This window comes from Poromitra crassiceps, assembly GCF_964638095.1.
Source record: "Poromitra crassiceps genome assembly, chromosome: 4".
NCBI lineage: Eukaryota > Metazoa > Chordata > Actinopteri > Beryciformes > Melamphaidae > Poromitra > Poromitra crassiceps.
The window spans coordinates 48,387,726-48,405,528 of NC_139626.1; the positions used below are offsets into that span (position 1 = coordinate 48,387,726).

At 46.7% G+C, this 17,803-nt stretch overlaps 1 protein-coding gene across 3 annotated transcripts in view; it reads right to left on the reverse strand.

Annotated features, from left to right (window-relative positions):
• Positions 1-5,067: 5,067 nt before the first annotated feature.
• The window catches only part of tab1 (TGF-beta activated kinase 1/MAP3K7 binding protein 1), a 34,847-nt gene continuing 22,111 nt past the window's right edge, over positions 5,068-17,803 (reverse strand). For 2 of the 3 annotated variants that reach the window (XM_083635254.1, XM_083635253.1), the window contains 4 exons: positions 14,289-14,433; positions 13,491-13,704; positions 9,723-9,876; positions 5,068-7,277 (listed from right to left, as the gene is read on the reverse strand). In XM_083635254.1, coding sequence (XP_083491380.1) covers positions 7,052-7,277; positions 9,723-9,876; positions 13,491-13,704; positions 14,289-14,433 — 739 coding nt within the window. In that variant the 3' untranslated portion in view covers positions 5,068-7,051. The remainder of the gene's footprint in view (positions 7,278-9,722; positions 9,877-13,490; positions 13,705-14,288; positions 14,434-17,803) is intronic. The other variant, XM_083635252.1, reaches the window with a different exon arrangement.

Here is a 17,803-nt window from a genome sequence, read left to right on the forward strand (position 1 = left end):
AACAATTTCCAAAGGCCCTGAACTTTCTTCCAAATGAAAAAAGATAGAAACTAGATTTTTTTTTTCAATGAACGTTATAAAATTGTTCATTTTATTATTATTGTCGTCCACACGTTTAAACATTGATTGTAATAAACAAAGTCTAATGTCACTTACCCTAACACTAACCCCTCTGGTTCTCATGGACACAGACCGATCTGCAAACCCAGCTCCACATTGCCATCTGATGGACTCATATACAGCAGAACGTCTGATAAGAGTAAGGGGCTGAATTCACACGCTGTTCTAGTTCCTATTCCACTTAGTGTTAACATGAGAGGGGAGGGTTACATATTTAGCACTTGACCACCATGAAAACTAGAATGTCAACTAATCACCAAGATGGGATGCATCCGGGCAAGTTTGAAGCGTTTGTATTTTTACTTCCATTTGTTGACACAACGATGTGGGCAGAAAAATCAAGAAGAAGTGAACTACTTCCACTTCCTGTCACACCTCAATAGAAAGGTATTATTATCAAAACTGAATTATATTGGGGGGAATAAACCTCTGAAAGCTGAGAGGGGGGGGGGGGGGGGGTAGTGGCATCCAATGCCATGTTTTGTTATGTGATCTTAGATAGCATCAAAGCGTCAGCGATACCTTTCGTTTTCGCGCGTGAGACTTTGAGGCTGTAACTGAGATTCAGGGTTCTTTCCTTGTCTAATTTCACAATTTACTTTTGAGTCTTCCCACCGCTCCTGTACATCTCACTGGGCTCTCACCTCTGCTAGTAATGCATTCATGCTAGTGTCAGGCATTTTGGATAACTGTCCGAATTGACATCACTTTTACAGCGTGTGGGTTATGAGATGTTTTTTATTTCATTTTTTTAATGAGTAACATCCTCCTCTTGCCTTCAAACTGGAACAGGAAGTCATTCAACTTACTGAGACTGTGCTGATGCTGTTCTGAGCCAATCAGGTGTCCAGAGACTTTGCCAGTTTACCCCCCCCCCTCCCTCCTCCTCCTCCTCCTCCCAGCTCAGATATCAAATGACTTTGAAGGTCTTGTTTGGTGAAATCCGAGGACTCTAAATTGGCATGACTTGATGGTGAAATGAATTTGAAATGTGCTGCTGCAGCAACACAAATCTCCATCACAGGGTTTTAGGATGTGAAGTGTTGATCCAGAGAGCTGAAGCATGCTGACCAAGTCCTTCAAAAACTGTCAAGGCGGCAGCCATATTTGATTTTTTCCCCCTCAGATCCACAAACTCTTAATGGCCGTGGGAACCCTGCTTTGAGTTACAAAGGACATCACTTCAATTCATTTCCATATTCTGGCTCTTTACATAGGCTACAGTTGTTTTGACGGGTTTTGGTTTGACTCCCTGGACCTCCATGACCTGACAATGTTCTTCTAGGCAGATTTGTGTTTGTTTTGTTTTTAAATGTAAATGGATGTAACTATCCAAATACATAATGCTGAAGAACAGCAGGATCAGGCCCTTTGCAGATTTATTTTAATTTATTTATTTAGTTCTTATTTTGGGGGGGGGGGGGGGGGGGGGTATATTATTAACACCTTAACTGCCAGCGACGAGTGTACTCGTCAAACACAATCCAGCTGTTAACTGCCAGCGACGAGTGTACTCGTCAAAAAAAAAATCGATTTTTTTTTTTTGACGGTAGGTTGTGCATCTAAGCCTTTTACATCTCTTATATAGGTATTGGACGTGTACAACGTGTACAACCCATTCCACCGACCCACTAAGTGGCGACAAGGAAGGAGGAAGGCAAGCAAAAAGCAGTGTGACTGAAGCCATTCTCATGAAGGTGGATTGGCGAAGGCGCTTTCATTTTCGCGCTGATTGCTGGCGGTGCGGGATTGCAGATTTGCATAGTGGATTGCGGGTGGGACACACTTTGAAACACGCAGCATAATATGACCAGAATCGCAAAAGCTTCATCAAAGCCCTCAACCAAAACTCCAAGACGCGAGCGAGTCCAACCAGACTTCCTCAAAGAGCGGCCGCACAGACAGGCACACACCCGCACAGCAGCAGCAAAGCAATGGTGACAAGCGGGGACTGCCCCCTAGTCCGACACCAAATTGGAAACAAATCCCATTCTAAAAGGCTTTTAGAATGGGATTTTCAACCCATTCTTTTTTGTTTCTTTTTCGCTATAATTTAGAGTAATTTAATTTCTATTCAGAAATTTATTTGAGAGGTCGAGAGTATGAGAAAGTGCATTTGCAAAGGTAGGAAAGTGCTTGTGACAGGGCGCTGCACCCAAAAAGAACGCCCACAGGAGGGAGGAGTTGAGCAGAGGGAAGTTTACTGCTGTTATGGAGGAAATTACTGTTCAAAACTATTGTGTAGGTCTTACTGATGCCAAAAATGAATGGTTAAAGTAACTGTGCTATCGAATTTCACAAAAAGCCGTTTATCTCTAAATATTTTTTCTGATGCTGAAACCATGCTGTATTCAATTGCTAATGCTTACATAACTACTAACTCTACAAACTAACTCTTTTAGACAGAGAAAGCACACATTCTATTAGTTCTTTTTAGATGATTGGTGTTCACGAAGTCGTAACAGAAGAGAAACCTCGGCTCTTGTAAAATGAGCCTAGAATCCTCAAAAACCCCCCTGGCAGAAGCTATCTACAGCAAGAAAAAAACGGCTGGCAGTCAATGTGTTAATATATTATTACTTTATAGTATATTATGAAACGTTCTAATCCCATTGTTGCAGAAAGAAGCAATATGTTAACTTTGTTGTTTAAAGAGCTAAAAGTTACAGCTTAGGCATTCAACAAGTCCAAATTCACAATAGCCGTGACCAGATATGCAATGTCAGAGTGTGATGTCATCCACTCCATTGTGATGTCAGTCATCCACACCATTGTGAACCCCCCCCCCCCCCCCCCACACACACACACACACAGTCACCCTTGAGCTCCATGCCAAATCTCAGCCTCCTAGGGCGAACACTGTGCCGACCGACCGCCTTATAGAGCCGGAGCATTAAAAATCACAAATCCTTCCCAAATCAATTTGGTCCCTGCAACTAAATCTCAAAGAAAGATGAGTGAGAATCAGCAGACAAATTCAAACTCCTGACATCTCAAAAACTCTCAAAATAAATGTAACTTTTGCTGATTTGGGATGGCCATATTTTGCACCAAAAAAGTATGCATAATAAATTAGCTTTGGTCACGTGGCCCCTTTATGTTGGTTTTGATTTTGATTCTGATTCAGGCTTTCGTATTGAATCGCCGAAATCTCCAAAGCAAACAACATTCCCGGGGACCCGGAACGCCAGCCCGGTGCCCGTCTCCGTCCGAGGCCGCTCCCCTTCCATCGAGTTCAGCCCGGAGCATCGGTCACAGCAAGACAGGAGGCGCGTCTACAATATGCTTTACTTCAGCAAGGCACTAGATCTCCCAGCACACAGCAGATAAAAAAAACACATGGTGTGGAAATAAAAGACGTTATATGGAGAGTACAGGATGCTAGATAGATCATTTCCGTGACAGCAGAGAAGTTAAATCTTCTTAAATCTTCCCCGTGTCCATTTGCTTATTGGGAGGGAGGGAACGGAGCGTGCAGCAGCATAGTCACAGTCTTACCTCACCTCCATTCTCTGCAGGGATCAATGAAGTGAATTGAAGCCTCTCTTCAAGAACTGGACCATGGCAAAAGCAGGAAGAATACACCAATTATCCTGAAGTCATTAGTAGCTTGTCTACTAAAACACGATTGCAGTATGGCTCTACTCGGACTAATCAGAGGTTTGCAGGGCTGTGATAAATCTGCTCCCTCCATGCCGATGGAAGGACAGGTGATGTTTTTTTAGTCCACAAAACAGTCCTGAGTTTCACAGGAAAATACTGTTGCAGAATTCCCATAAACAATCGAAGTGGATGGTGAGCGACTTTCAAACGTAAAACAACAACAGAAAACAGGAAACACATCTTTACTGCAGCCGTGAGCTTAAAGTCCTGTTTTCACTTCCAGGAGTTTTTTCTTCTTCTTCTTATTTTTTACATTTGAAAGCTGGTCACTATTCACTTACATTTTGTCAGAGACTGCAACAGTGTTTTGCTGTGAAACTCCAGGACTGTGTTGTGGACTTGAAAAGTTCCATCGGCATGAGGGTGAGTAGATGACTGCATTTTAATTTGTTTGGGTGAATTGATCCTTTAATCAAACGGAACGAGATTAGATCCGTTTTTGGCTGTGAATTCCAAAGGGGAGGGGCTACAGAAAGAATGCTAGATGGTGATTGGTGGCCATAATGGTCATACACTGGTATACTGACATGACGCTATAGTGTCCACCCACCCCGAGTCAAAAGGCTCGTTTGAGATGAGCAAATTCTGCGCAGATTCGACCAGCGCCTTGCTTGCCCCATTGCATGATGGTTAGAAAGTTGTCCGACTTGCTCCGTCCTGCCCGACTGCGTGAGTCACGTGACTCTCGCGAGAGCGAGGCGGGCACAGATTTGGAGCGAGGCGCCACAGTTGCTCCCCACCAACTGCGCCCGACTGCGGATGACAGAGGATGACGAGAAACGCATCAAGCTGAGCGCCCATTGGTTCAACACAGGTGCATCACAAACCCACAGTGAAGTGTAGAAACTTCAATTTTATATCTATTCCAAGCTGTCACTCCATATTTTACATAAATACCACCTGGAATGCCTACATTAAAATAAAAATAAGGAATCTGAAGGGCTGTGTTATTTGAGCAGTGAGTGTGGGTGGCGCTAATGCATGTTTTAATTTGTTTACAAACCGCTGTTAAACCAAACTGTAGAAGAAGAAAAGCAGCAGCGAGTGTGCCGTCGGGGGTGTTCGACTTGTTGACGCCTCGCCTGACTGTGCTCGCCTGCTCTCGTCTGCTTTCCAGGCGAGGCGGCAGTCATCTCAAACGAGCCTAAAGTCTGTCTATTAAAGGATAAATCCACCCAAAAATAAAATAAATAAACAGCTACTAGTGATGAGCCTTACATTTCTGGGTCCATTTTGTCGTTTGGTGGAGTGTTTTGTTCTGGGTAAAAATAGACAACGTGACTTTATGTTTTATATTATCAGTGCTACAACAAGGGAGCCTGATAGCTCAATAATATTCAGATAACCTCCACATCATCATCGATAAACGTCAAGTTTTGGCGTCAGTCCCCCAGAAACAAAGAGCTTCTTCCGATCACATCCAGTCATTATTTTTGCACAGCTATTCAACAATCATGCAGGGAGAAATCCACCGTCGAAGAGGCAGAAGACAGAGGTTCTCCACAAAATGTCAGCCTCAAACGACCCATAATGCAATGCAGCCACAGCTTGCATATTTTCCATTGGTACAGTCACAAAGTACGGTAACTCCTGGAATGCATCGAACATCAACATTTGATATCAGTATCAGAAGGTACAAAGAGTGACAACTGTTGGACGTTGATGGATGGCTCCGTCCATCACCAGTCCTCTCCTGCCTCCCGTCACCCTGAAGGTGAACCAGGATGGCCCCGCTTACATTTTGGACTCGGCTACGGTTCTGAATGGTCGGCCCGGCGCTCGGGTCCTCGCGCTCCCGACCCGTCACTGCCAAGCCCTGTTCCGTTCCTCTTCCTCCCCGTCATGCTGAAGTTCAGAATACAAAGAGCTTCGTGGCCATGACACATTATTGCTGTCTGGGTTACGAACTGACCCAAGAACCTAAACAAACCCCCCCCTCCCCTCCAGGTCCAGGTTCTCGGCTGTTATGATGAAGGATAGTTTTCTGGTGAAGACTTGTGTCGGAGGAGTCTTACAGTAAGTCAGTCCTAAGTCTGTTGCAGGGCATCGCCTGCCACAAATGACACATTGCTGCGGTCGTGAAAAAACATGTTAACTGCTTTTTTGTTTTTGCCTTACTTGTGGTGAGTGAGTTTCACGACCTTCCAAGTGTATCATTTCAAAATGACATCGTGAGCATTCTTTTCTGTTTCTGGAAAACACAACATGTGAACAGGGTTCCCGCAAACACTGGGTCGTCCCATTCAAGGACTTTTATATTCTGGGGCAAGACATCAGATTGGTCAAATTAATCGTCTCATCATCTTATCTTTTTACTTTACTCATAATCTTGTGTCCAGTGAAGAAATCATAGTGAAATAATAAATTTTTCTTATGGATCTTTTTTCCCCCCTTGGTTTTTCTCCCATTTTCTCCTTAATTGTACTTGGCCAATTCCCCCTGCTGTCCCGGCCGTGGCTCCACCCCCTCTGCCTTTCTGGGGAGAGCTGTAGACTAGCACATGCTTCCTCCGATACATGCGCAGTCGCCAGCCACTTGTTTTTCACCTGACAGCGAGGAGTTTCACCGGCAGGACGTAGCGCGTGGAAGGATCACGCCATTCCCCCCAGTTCCCCTCCCACCCGAACAGGCGCCCCCCCCCCCCGGTCCGACCGGAGGAGGTGCTAGTGCAACGACCAGGACTCATACCCCACCGGCTTCCCACCCGCAGAAATGGCCAATTGTGTCCGTAGGAGTGTCTGACCAAGCAGGAAATACCGCTGCCGGGAATTGAACCTGGGTCTCCGCGGTGGTACTAGGCGAGTGCTTTTACCTCTACACTACCTAGACGCCCATAGGAAATAATTTCATCAACACTTCCGCTACGTATATGCGAGTAAATATCTAATGACATTCAAGACGATCCATTCTTGTTCCAAAAACTTTGAAGGCCTTATTCAACCTTTCTCAAATCCACGAACCGCCAAGGATTGTCAAGCTCTGTGGGAACCCCGTTTGCACATACATGTTTTCCCATCCGACACCAGCGGCCATGCTCTGGCATAACAAGTTCCCCAATCACACACACACACCGCCAGCTCCTACCACACAAGAGCAAACAGCTCTTCCACTTTTCTAGAGCGCTCTTCTCGTTGTGTAGGAGGTTATCCCTCCTGTTGCGAAGCTCCCCAAAGTCACGCTTCTTAGTTATGATACCGTAACAGCGTCCGTTCGTTTCACCCGCTCGCTCCACCCTCAAACCCCCTTCTAACCCTCCTCCGCTCCTTCCTCATTGGGGGCCCAGGCCCCCCTGGGTGCTCTGGCCGTCGCTGTGGTCGGTGCCCCACAGGCGGTAGAACTGGCTGAAGTCCACGTAGGGGGGCACCCGGCCCGTCTCGTCCGGCTGGGCCGCCTGGCTGCCCCTCTGGCGGAACAGGCTGCCGTCTCCCGAGCTGGAGCTGGAGCTCTGCGTCTGGGTGTTGGTGGACTGGAGGGTGGCCGTGGGGCTCTGGCTGCTGGGGAGAGCCGGAGAGGGAGAGGGGGGGAGGGGGGCAGGGGCGGAGGAAGAGGGGCAGACGGGTAGAAGGGTGGGGGCAGAGGAGGAGAGAGGGATGAGCAAGGGGTCCATGTCGGCGGTGGAGAGAGAGAAGAGGGAGGTGGAGAGCGGGAGAGTAGGAGGAGGCGGAGAGGCGGTGGAGAGAGAGAAGAGGGAGGTGGAGAGAGGGAGAGTAGGAGGAGGCGGAGAGGCGGTGGAGAGAGAGAAGAGGGAGGTGGAGAGAGGGAGAATAGGAGGTAGAGAGGTGTTGGAGAGAGAGAAGAGGGAGGTGGAGAGAGGGAGAGTAGGAGGAGGTAGAGAGGTGTTGGAGAGAGAGAAGAGGGAGGTGGAGAGAGGGAGAGTAGGAGGTAGAGAGGTGGTGGAGAGAGAGAAGAGGGAGGTGGAGAGAGGGAGAGTAGGAGGTAGAGAGGCGGTGGAGAGAGAGAAGAGGGAGGTGGAGAGAGGGAGAGTAGGAGGAGGTGGAGAGGCGGTGGAGAGAGAGAAGAGGGAGGTGGAGAGAGGGAGAGTAGGAGGTAGAGAGGTGTTGGAGAGAGAGAAGAGGGAGGTGGAGAGAGGGAGAGTAGGAGGTAGAGAGGCGGTGGAGAGAGAGAAGAGGGAGGTGGAGAGAGGGAGAGTAGGAGGAGGTGGAGAGGCGGTGGAGAGAGAGAAGAGGGAGGTGGAGAGAGGGAGAGTAGGAGGTAGAGAGGTGTTGGAGAGAGAGAAGAGGGAGGTGGAGAGAGGGAGATGATGGAGAGGGGGAAGCGGGGGAGGAGGAGGAGGAGAGAAGGGGGAAAGGGGGAATTCAATTATGGGCTGCAGGATGCGGACGGAGGGTTGGCAGACAGCGGACCGGAGTGTGCTGAAGAGCGAGAGAGGAGAGAGCGCGGGACACGGGACGCGGGACACGGGACGCGGGACACGGGACACGGGACACGGGGGGCATATCGACAAGTCGGGGGGGCCCGTGAGAGAGAGGGAAATACAGACAGAGCGTGAGATTCAGGAAGTGGAAGACAGGAACAGAGAGGAAGAGGAGAGAGGGGGCGGAGCAAAGGGCAGCACCAAGAAGCAGGAAAAGAAAGAAAGGAGTAGTAAATGCTTGCAGAAGGAACGCATGCACGTGCATCAAACCAAAGATGCAGCCACGCCCACATGCGATGTAGCCACGCCCACATTCGTACAGACGTGCGGACCATGTTAAATTGTGTAGTCATTATAGTACAGGTCGTTTCAGCCAGGCAACACGACTAAACGTGGGTTCAAACCACGCTGATGTTGCCTATAAAGCCAGGGGGCTAGTTAGCAATGTTTCATGCTGTTAGTATTATTTAATTGTCCTATATGTGTCTCGACTTAAAAGACATATTTGAACTGTTAAGTGTTGCACAAAAGACACAGTAGCCTTGGGGGCATTCTTTCCTGTGATTATTAAGAATATATTAATACATTATACTTTAACAAATTGTGAAAACTTGGGTACTGATTGATCAGAATATATTAATACATTATAAACCTGGGTACTGATTGATCAGACTATATTAATACATTATATACCTGGGTACTGATTGATCAGAATATATTAATACATTATAAACCTGGGTACTGATCGATCAGAATATATTAATACATTATATACCTGGGTACTGATTGATCAGAATATATTAATACATTATAAACCTGGGTACTGATCGATCAGAATATATGAATACATTATAAACCTGGGTACTGATTGATCAGAATATATGAGCACATTATAAACCTGGGTACTGATTGATCAAGGGAGAGAGAAAATCAACTTTTCTGCTGTTTGTCCTCTAAAGTAGCTTAATGTGGGCACCAACTACTACTACTACTACTACTACTGATGAAAATGAATTGAGGGGTAGGATAGGTGTGGGGTATAATTAACTTATAAGTGAAAATATGAATAATGAAATTCAAATTGTATTTGTTCTAAAACACACTAGTGAGGAACCTCTTACAGTGTGCCTGTAATCATGGTGAAGAATGCCCTTGAGCATTGTTATAGTAAAGTTGATCGGCTCATATGATTGTTTCCCAGTCCAACAGCCTCCATGAAAGGGACGCCGGCTTAGCGCAGAGCACACAGCAGCCGAACGATGGGGAAGTCAGAATCAAGTTTACCCAAAATAAATATAGCGGTGGGGGGGGGGGGGGGGGGTCACAGGGGAGTAAAATTCAAGGTTACTCAAAGTATAATATCAGCAGAGGGATGGGGAAGTTGAAAATCTTGCTTAGCCCAAAATAAACTTTGCAGTAGTAGAGGGACACAGGGGAGTGAAAATCAAGCTTACCCCACGAGAACACAACAACAGTGGGGAAAAGGGAATGGAAATCAAGCTTACCCAGAGCAGGCAACAGCAGTGACGGGACAAAGGGAGGGGAAAAAAAAAAGTCAGCTTACCCAGGAGTGGGGGTGCCCTCCTCCAGGGTGGAGGCGGTGTTGGTCCCGTTGGTGAGGGTGCCCTGGGAGGGCATGACCAGCGACAGGGTGACACTGGTCTTGCTGGTGCTCTGGCTGTTGGAGTAGGGCACCGACACTGGGTAGATACGACCGCCTGGGAGAAGGGTGGAGCGCACACAGGCAAAGGTTGATTGTTCGTTGATAAGGATCAGCGCTGTGCACAAGTGTGTCAGCTAGTCCTCCTGGGGATCCCATTAAAAGTTACATTACAAATTTGAAAACCAGGATACAACAAAAGGAAACAACAGGACCATGTGGCCACAGCGTGAAAGACAAACAGGTATTCATAAGATAAGTCCCAATTGTACGGTAAACAATGACATGAATGAGAAAAATGAGAAGAACATTTTGTGAATGCCCTCTTTTCTTGTGTACTGCTTTTAAGTTGACCACCAGCCAATCAGAGTGATTTATAATCGCCCGCAAAAGCCAGCGACAAAGGTGACTAGTCCCACTAGTCACCAGTGTGGCACACTAGGACGACAGAGGAGACTAGTGCCAACAGTGTGGCACACTAGGACGACAGAGGGGACTAGTGCCAACAGTGTGGCACACTAGGAGGACAGAGGGGACTAGTGCCAACAGTGTGGCACACTAGGATGACAGAGGAGACTAGTGCCAACAGTGTGGCACACTAGGATGACAGAGGAGACTAGTGCCAACAGTGTGGCACACTAGGACGACAGAGGGGACTAGTGCCAACAGTGTGGCACACTAGGACGACAGAGGGGACTAGTGCCAACAGTGTGGCACACTAGGACGACAGAGGAGAATACTGCCAACAGTGTGGCACACTAGGACGACAGAGGAGACTAGTGCCACCAGTGTGGCACACTAGGATGACAGAGGAGACTAGTGCCAACAGTGTGGCACACTAGGACGACAGAGGGGACTAGTGCCAACAGTGTGGCACACTAGGACGACAGAGGAGACTAGTGCCACCAGTGTGGCACACTAGGATGACAGAGGAGACTAGTGCCAACAGTGTGGCACACTAGGACGACAGAGGGGACTAGTGCCAACAGTGTGGCACACTAGGACGACAGAGGAGACTAGTGCCAACAGTGTGACACACTAGGATGACAGAGGGGACTAGTGCCAACAGTGTGGCACACTAGGACGACAGAGGGGACTAGTGCCAACAGTGTGGCACACTAGGATGACAGAGGAGACTAGTGCCAACAGTGTGACACACTAGGACGACAGAGGAGACTAGTGCCAACAGTGTGGCACACTAGGACGACAGAGGAGACTAGTGCCAACAGTGTGGCACACTAGGACGACAGAGGGGACTAGTGCCAACAGTGTGGCAGACTAGGACGACAGAGGGGACTAGTGCCAACAGTGTGGCACACTAGGACGACAGAGGGGACTAGTGCCAACAGTGTGGCACACTAGGACGACAGAGGGGACTAGTGCCAACAGTGTGGCACACTAGGACGACAGAGGGGACTAGTGCCAACAGTGTGGCACACTAGCACGACAGAGGGGACTAGTGCCAACAGTGTGGCACGCTAGGACGACAGAGGGGACTAGTGCCAACAGTGTGACACACTAGGACGACAGAGGGGACTAGTGCCAACAGTGTGACACACTAGGACGACAGAGGGGACTAGTGCAAACAGTGTGACACACTAGGACGACAGAGGGGACTAGTGCCAACAGTGTGACACACTAGGATGACAGAGGAGACTAGTGCCAACAGTGTGACACACTAGGACGACAGAGGAGACTAGTGCCAACAGTGTGACACACTAGGACGACAGAGGGGACTAGTGCCAACAGTGTGACACACTAGGACGACAGAGGGGACTAGTGCCAACAGTGTGACACACTAGGACGACAGAGGGGACTAGTGCAAACAGTGTGACACACTAGGACGACAGAGGGGACTAGTGCCAACAGTGTGACACACTAGGATGACAGAGGAGACTAGTGCCAACAGTGTGGCACACTAGGACGTTCACTTCGCTGGATATGTCGGGGGCTTTATTCATAATCAGATGTCTTATGACACGTTTCTACTGGCTAATTCCATAACATAAAGTTAAGTTAAGTTAAGGTTCACCAGACAAGTTGTACCCAGACAAAAGGTGAACTATTCAGCCATAATAATAAAGGTAGGGCAGGATCTTTCATTCTGTGTCAACAATAAACTTGGTAAATGGCTGCCGTTCAATTTTATTTCGCAATGAAACAGTCAGAGCTACAACACGACTTTTTAATGCGTTTTGCAAGTACTGTGGTCAAGAGGAAAAAAAAAGAGTGTGAAATCAGTGTGCAGCTTCAGCAGGAAAACATCTGCTGAAGAATCTGGAGTAAATTGGATTTTTTTTTTTTTAAACCTTGCTGTTTTGGCTCGAGTGGACGAGCGGTTAAAATTCTGGGCTGAGCAGTAAAAGTGTCTCCATGGCTACACCCTTCATAAAACGTTGCTTCCTCTAAACCTCTGTCTTTTGAGGATCATATTCTAGTTTAGTCATCGTCTGCCAGCAGATGTCCATAACGCGACCGTATAAATGCCTTGTCAGGAGAGATTATAGGACACACGCCTATTGGCCACAAGGGACCTGTGAAGGGCACCGCGAAGGGGGACTTAGCCTCGGTGCACACCGGGCACTATTCAGAAGCAGAGCTGAAGCTGCGCTGAACAGAAGCCGAGTGTCACGCTAAACCCGTGGTCACACAAGAAGCGCTCTCCTTTCCTCAGCGCCTCGCTCGCCGCTGCCTTCCCACCGCCCACAACTTGCATTGACTTCATGCCTGGCAGCTCGGGTTCAGCGCGCTGCACGCTTGGAAAATAGAACAGAAGCCTGAACTATCGCTTCAGCTGCTATTGAGAAAATGTACTTTTCCTAAAGCAGCTACGAGCAAGATTTTCGATTGTTATTAAACATTATAATTACAATATTGATGCATCACATCTTACCTATAATAGTAGCTGAGACCAAAGCTGTGTGAATCGGAGATTGCTCTCTTAAGTCTGTGTCTGTCTAAACTCGCGTCAACAGGGGGCTCTCTCTCTCTATCTCTGCCTACCGCCGGACCGGCTAAACCCGGAAGTGAAACCCGGAAGTGAAACGCAGCTGCCTGCATTCCCCCGTTCGCGCTGCCTAGCAACATACCATAAACAAGGAGAACGCCATGCATACTCTCGCGAACATCTCTCGTTATATTCTAACAGGTTTTTTGGAAGTTATTTTGTGGTTATGGCCGAAGTGGCTGCTGCAAACCGTTTCATTTCACTTCCTGATCTGCCCTGGCCACAGAGAGACTAACACTGGCCGATTCACTCGGGGTTCAAGCGAGACTACTCTGTGTTGGTCTCGTCTACTATTAGAGGTAAGATGCGATGCATTGATATTAAATTTAGACTGTTTAATAACAATCGAAAATCTTGCTCGTAGCTGCTTTAAGTCGTGTCATCATGAATTGTAACAATTGGAAATGTTTCTAAATTCTAACGGTCAGTCTAGCGTTTTGAATTTGAAACGTTGTGGCTGTGGGAAAACCCCTCGTCCAAATATGGCTACAAATACGTCACTTCTGGCGTACACTCACTACATCCATCTTTTTTACAGTCTATGGAGGCAACACAGACAAACAAGGGGAACAACACACACATGCGCGCACACACACACACACACACACACGCACACGCGCACACACACACACACACACACACACACAGGGCCAGACTTCACATACCCTGCGTGGGCGTGAGCGCCCCGTCGGTCAGCGTGTAGTTGAGCGTGCGGATGAGCAGGGTCATGTCCTCGTGGCGCGAGCAGTACGGCGCCCTCTGGCGGCCGGAGTTGTAGACGTCGTGGTGCAGCCGCTTCACGCGCTCCACCACCGACTGAGCCACCGCCTCCAGACTGTTCTGCTGGACCAGCTCCGCTGCTACCATGGCAACCATCTCCTACGATGGACAGCAGAGGAGAGGGAGAGAGGGAGAGGGAGAGAGGGAGAGGGAGAGAGAGAGAGAGGGAGAGAGAGAGAGAGAGAGAGAGAGAGGGAGAGAGAGGTTGATGTGAAAGGTAGAGAACAGACGAGAAGAGAACGGAGGAAGTCAGCATGATGGAAAAGCGAGACGGTGGTAAAGTAGGGAAGAGAATATACAGTTGAAGTCGGGAGTTTGCATACTAGGGTGAAGTCATTCAAACTAATTTTTTTTAACCACTCCACAGCTTGGAAAACTTCAACCTAATTGTATGTAAAGTTCTGACGTAAACTGTCAGCAGATAAGAGAATAGAATAGAAGATAAGTGAAGAGGAGAGATGAGGAGAGAGGGAGAGAGGGATGCGACAGGGAGGAGAGCAGGTCGGAGATGGAAGGAGAAAGAGGAGAGAGGAGAGGGAGGAAGAGGACAGATGGCAATCATCACAGAGAGAAAGATGTGAAAGGGAGAACAGGTGGTTTGCAAAAGAGGGAAGTGAAGAGATAAGAAAACAGAGGGAAGCATAAGAAAGGGAGGGGGGAGTGGATGAGGTGGGAGGAAGAACCTGATTGGCCTGCTCGGGGCCGTGGGCGGACTCCAGGGCGTTGATGAGACCTTCTGACATCAGCAGCAGGAAGCCCGTCACGCCGTCCAACGACTGGCTGCCGTGGATCTCGGGCTCGGAGATGATTGGCTTACTCTTGGCCCCGCTGAGCACAGGTGGGGCAGGACGGATGGGAGGAGAGATCAAATGAAGGAATGAGTTAGAGAGAGAGAGAGAGAGAGATGGAAAAGAGAGATGGGGAACAAAGGAGAGAGAGGGTGGGAGATTGAGGGAAAACAGAAGGAAAGACAAACACGAGAGAGGGCGAGAGAGATTGGGAGAGGGAGAGGGTGAGAGAGAGAAAGAGAAAGAGGGAGTCATCGTTAAGGCTTTGAAATGAATTGGCCCGAAACGAAGATTCCTGCTGATACAACAGGCCGATAAAATGACGCTTTATGTTCAATTTAAGTAGGATGAATCTTACAGTTTTCTTCGAAAGAAAATGTGACATAAAAAAAAATGGCACGTTTTACATAACGAAGGAAAAATCCAAAACGTGGCACAAGAAAGCTCAGCAGGCCAAAAGTAGAACATTAAAGAGAAAAAGGAGCTTCATATACAGCCTGACGAACACGAGTGAGGTTGAAACGTGTTGCGTTTTGTGCCCCCGGTTTATAAGATGCACATTTCACGTTTCAGTACACATGTACTTTACTTTGTGATTTAAACTCTTTCATATTTTACACAACCTAAGTTCAGGGGACCACAATGGAAATAAGCCTCTGGGCTTTTATTGTGTTATCCTGATTTGTCCTTTTTATATGCAGGCCATGCCTTGGCAGAACTGCTGTACTTTTGTGAATGAAATCGAAATCAACCAATCAATCGAGTAGGGTTCTTATTTTGTGCGGTGAATGTGTATTTTGAAAAGCAATGCATTTGTGACTGCATCTGCCAGTGGGCCATCACAATAAGAGTAGGCATGACAATGTGTTAATCCCACTACAGGAGACACTTGATGTTTTCTGACATTTGAAAAAAATAAATAAAAAAGGTGCTCATATATATATATAACATATCAGCAGATAGACAAAAAGAGAAGGAGGGAGGAGGACAAGATAAGTGCACCTGACCTAAACACAATCCATCTTTGGATCTGTGAGATGCCCCCTCCCCCCCCCCGTCACATGTGCTGCACTCTCTTACACTGAGGGGGTAATTCTATTAAGATTCTATGAAGTGGATTTGAATGAAGATCATAATTGGAATGAGGCTTCTGAAGATCTGGGCCTGATTGGCTCGGCCCGGGCGGCAGACAGGAACAGGAATTTGAAGAGGCTCGGCGGTGGTTAACTCTTTCCCTGCCAGAGTATTTAAAACCAGCTGCCAGCCACCGCCAGCTTTTTGATCATATACATTTTTCAAGGAACCCAGAATATTTTCTTCTATGAATATGTAAACAGGGAATATATCAAAAGAATGAACAAGGTTCTGTTTGTGTAAAAAAGAAGAAAAAAAAAAACGTATTCTAGCTTCAACCATTCTTTTTAATCAACACTTGAATGTTGGTCATTTTCATTGAAAAAAGCAACAACAACAAAGGGCAAAACAGCTGAGAAAATTGCATTTTGGGAGTTGAATTAGTGTGGAAAAAAAGATGGAGAGTTCAGAGCCACTTAACTAACTTAACTTGTTTTTGGAGCTGGAAGTGCTGTACGATTTCACAAGATGCCTAACGGCGCCCCCTACTGCATAACATTGAAAACACGGAAAATGTTGTCAAAGAGTTAAAGAGCAGCTGGTGCAGACTCAACTATAAAGTCTGTAATATATAGAGAGAGAGATGCTCCACTGTCCAGGTCCTGAACGCATACACTCGTGATGGGACGGGACGATTACGCGACATGTGGTTTTATGATGTCATAAAGAAGATACAACCACGATATGATGTCATAAAGAAGATACAACCACGATACGATGTCATAAGAAATAAAAGTCCAATCACAACAAATCTAACTGTGCAAAATTCTGTTTATATCTGAGCCACAGATCTTTCTAGCGATGGCATTGGCTGCTAGAATGTAAACAATGTAAACAATAAAAAAAATGACTTAATTTAAATGGAGAGCTTGTGAAATTATGATTGCAGGGTATATACAGTAATCCTGAGGTTAATCCTGAGGTCAATCATTGGCAAGCTGTGATTGCGATTCCATTTCCTGTCTGTGCATTGCGAATATTGAACTTTGATCAAGCGCACACGCACACGCACACACGCGCGCGCACACACACACACACACACGCACACGCACACACGCACACACACACACACACACACACACACACACACACACACACACACACACACACACACACACACAAGCTCCCCCTGCCTCACAGTTTTATTATTGGCCAAGAAATAGGCTACTTGTAAAGATAGTTTATTTCTTCGGACAAATAACTCTGGATGAAAGCTGGAGATGTTCTGTTTGCATTTCATGGAAATGTGTATTTTACTTTGTTTGCAAAGCCTGTAGAACATTACTGTAATGTCCCACAGCCTTTCTGTTTCTGTCATTTACACAAACCGCTTTTCTAACTGCACATTTTTGACATGTGACCTGCAGATTCTGATTTTCTTTTCCGTGGGAAAGCTGGGGAGGCAATTTATTAATATATTTCATCTCGCTCCTTTCGCAATATTGTTCTGAACTTTTATGGCAATAAAACACATCAGACAGAGACAGAGAGGGGGGTGGGGGGGGGGGCTGCAACAGCTTTGCAAACACATGCAATATGTACAGTATGAGTACAGTATGTATGAGTACTAGGGCTGTGAATCTTCACTGGCCTCACGATTCGATTACGATGCAGAGGGCTACGATTCGATTACGATTATCGATGCATCTCGATGCATCTTCAATCGATGCATCACTTTTTTCCCCAATACATGATTTTTTTTTTCTCACTTTCTTTTTTCTCACTGTGTGGCTACTTTTAAAATAAAAGTGCATTTGGAATTGCATTGTATTATGATCCAAATAAACAACTGCATGTACTTCCATTATATTTTATTCGATTATTATTATTTTTTTATAAAAAAAAATAATAATCGATTTTTGACATTTGTGAATCGATGCACGTCCTCGTGCCTCGTGCACGTCCGCATCGCGATGCATCTTATAATCGATTATTTTTGACACCCCTAATGAGTACAGCATGTATGAGTACAGTATGTATGAGTAGAGTATGTAAGGGATAATGTATATTGAGGCGGTGATTACGGGGGAAATAATGACCGACAGGTGGATTGAGCCCGACGCACAGCGGAGGGCTTAATCATTCACCTGAAGGTCATTATTTCCCAGTAATCACCGCCTCAATATACATTATCCCGCTTAGAACACGGCATACAACTAAATCATTCAATAATCTGACAAAAATAATTATTCAAATCGATTTTTTAATAGCGTTTTCAACGACAAAGCGGTTTCATTCGTAATTGGCACACAAGACACCACAGCTGCAACTGGTTG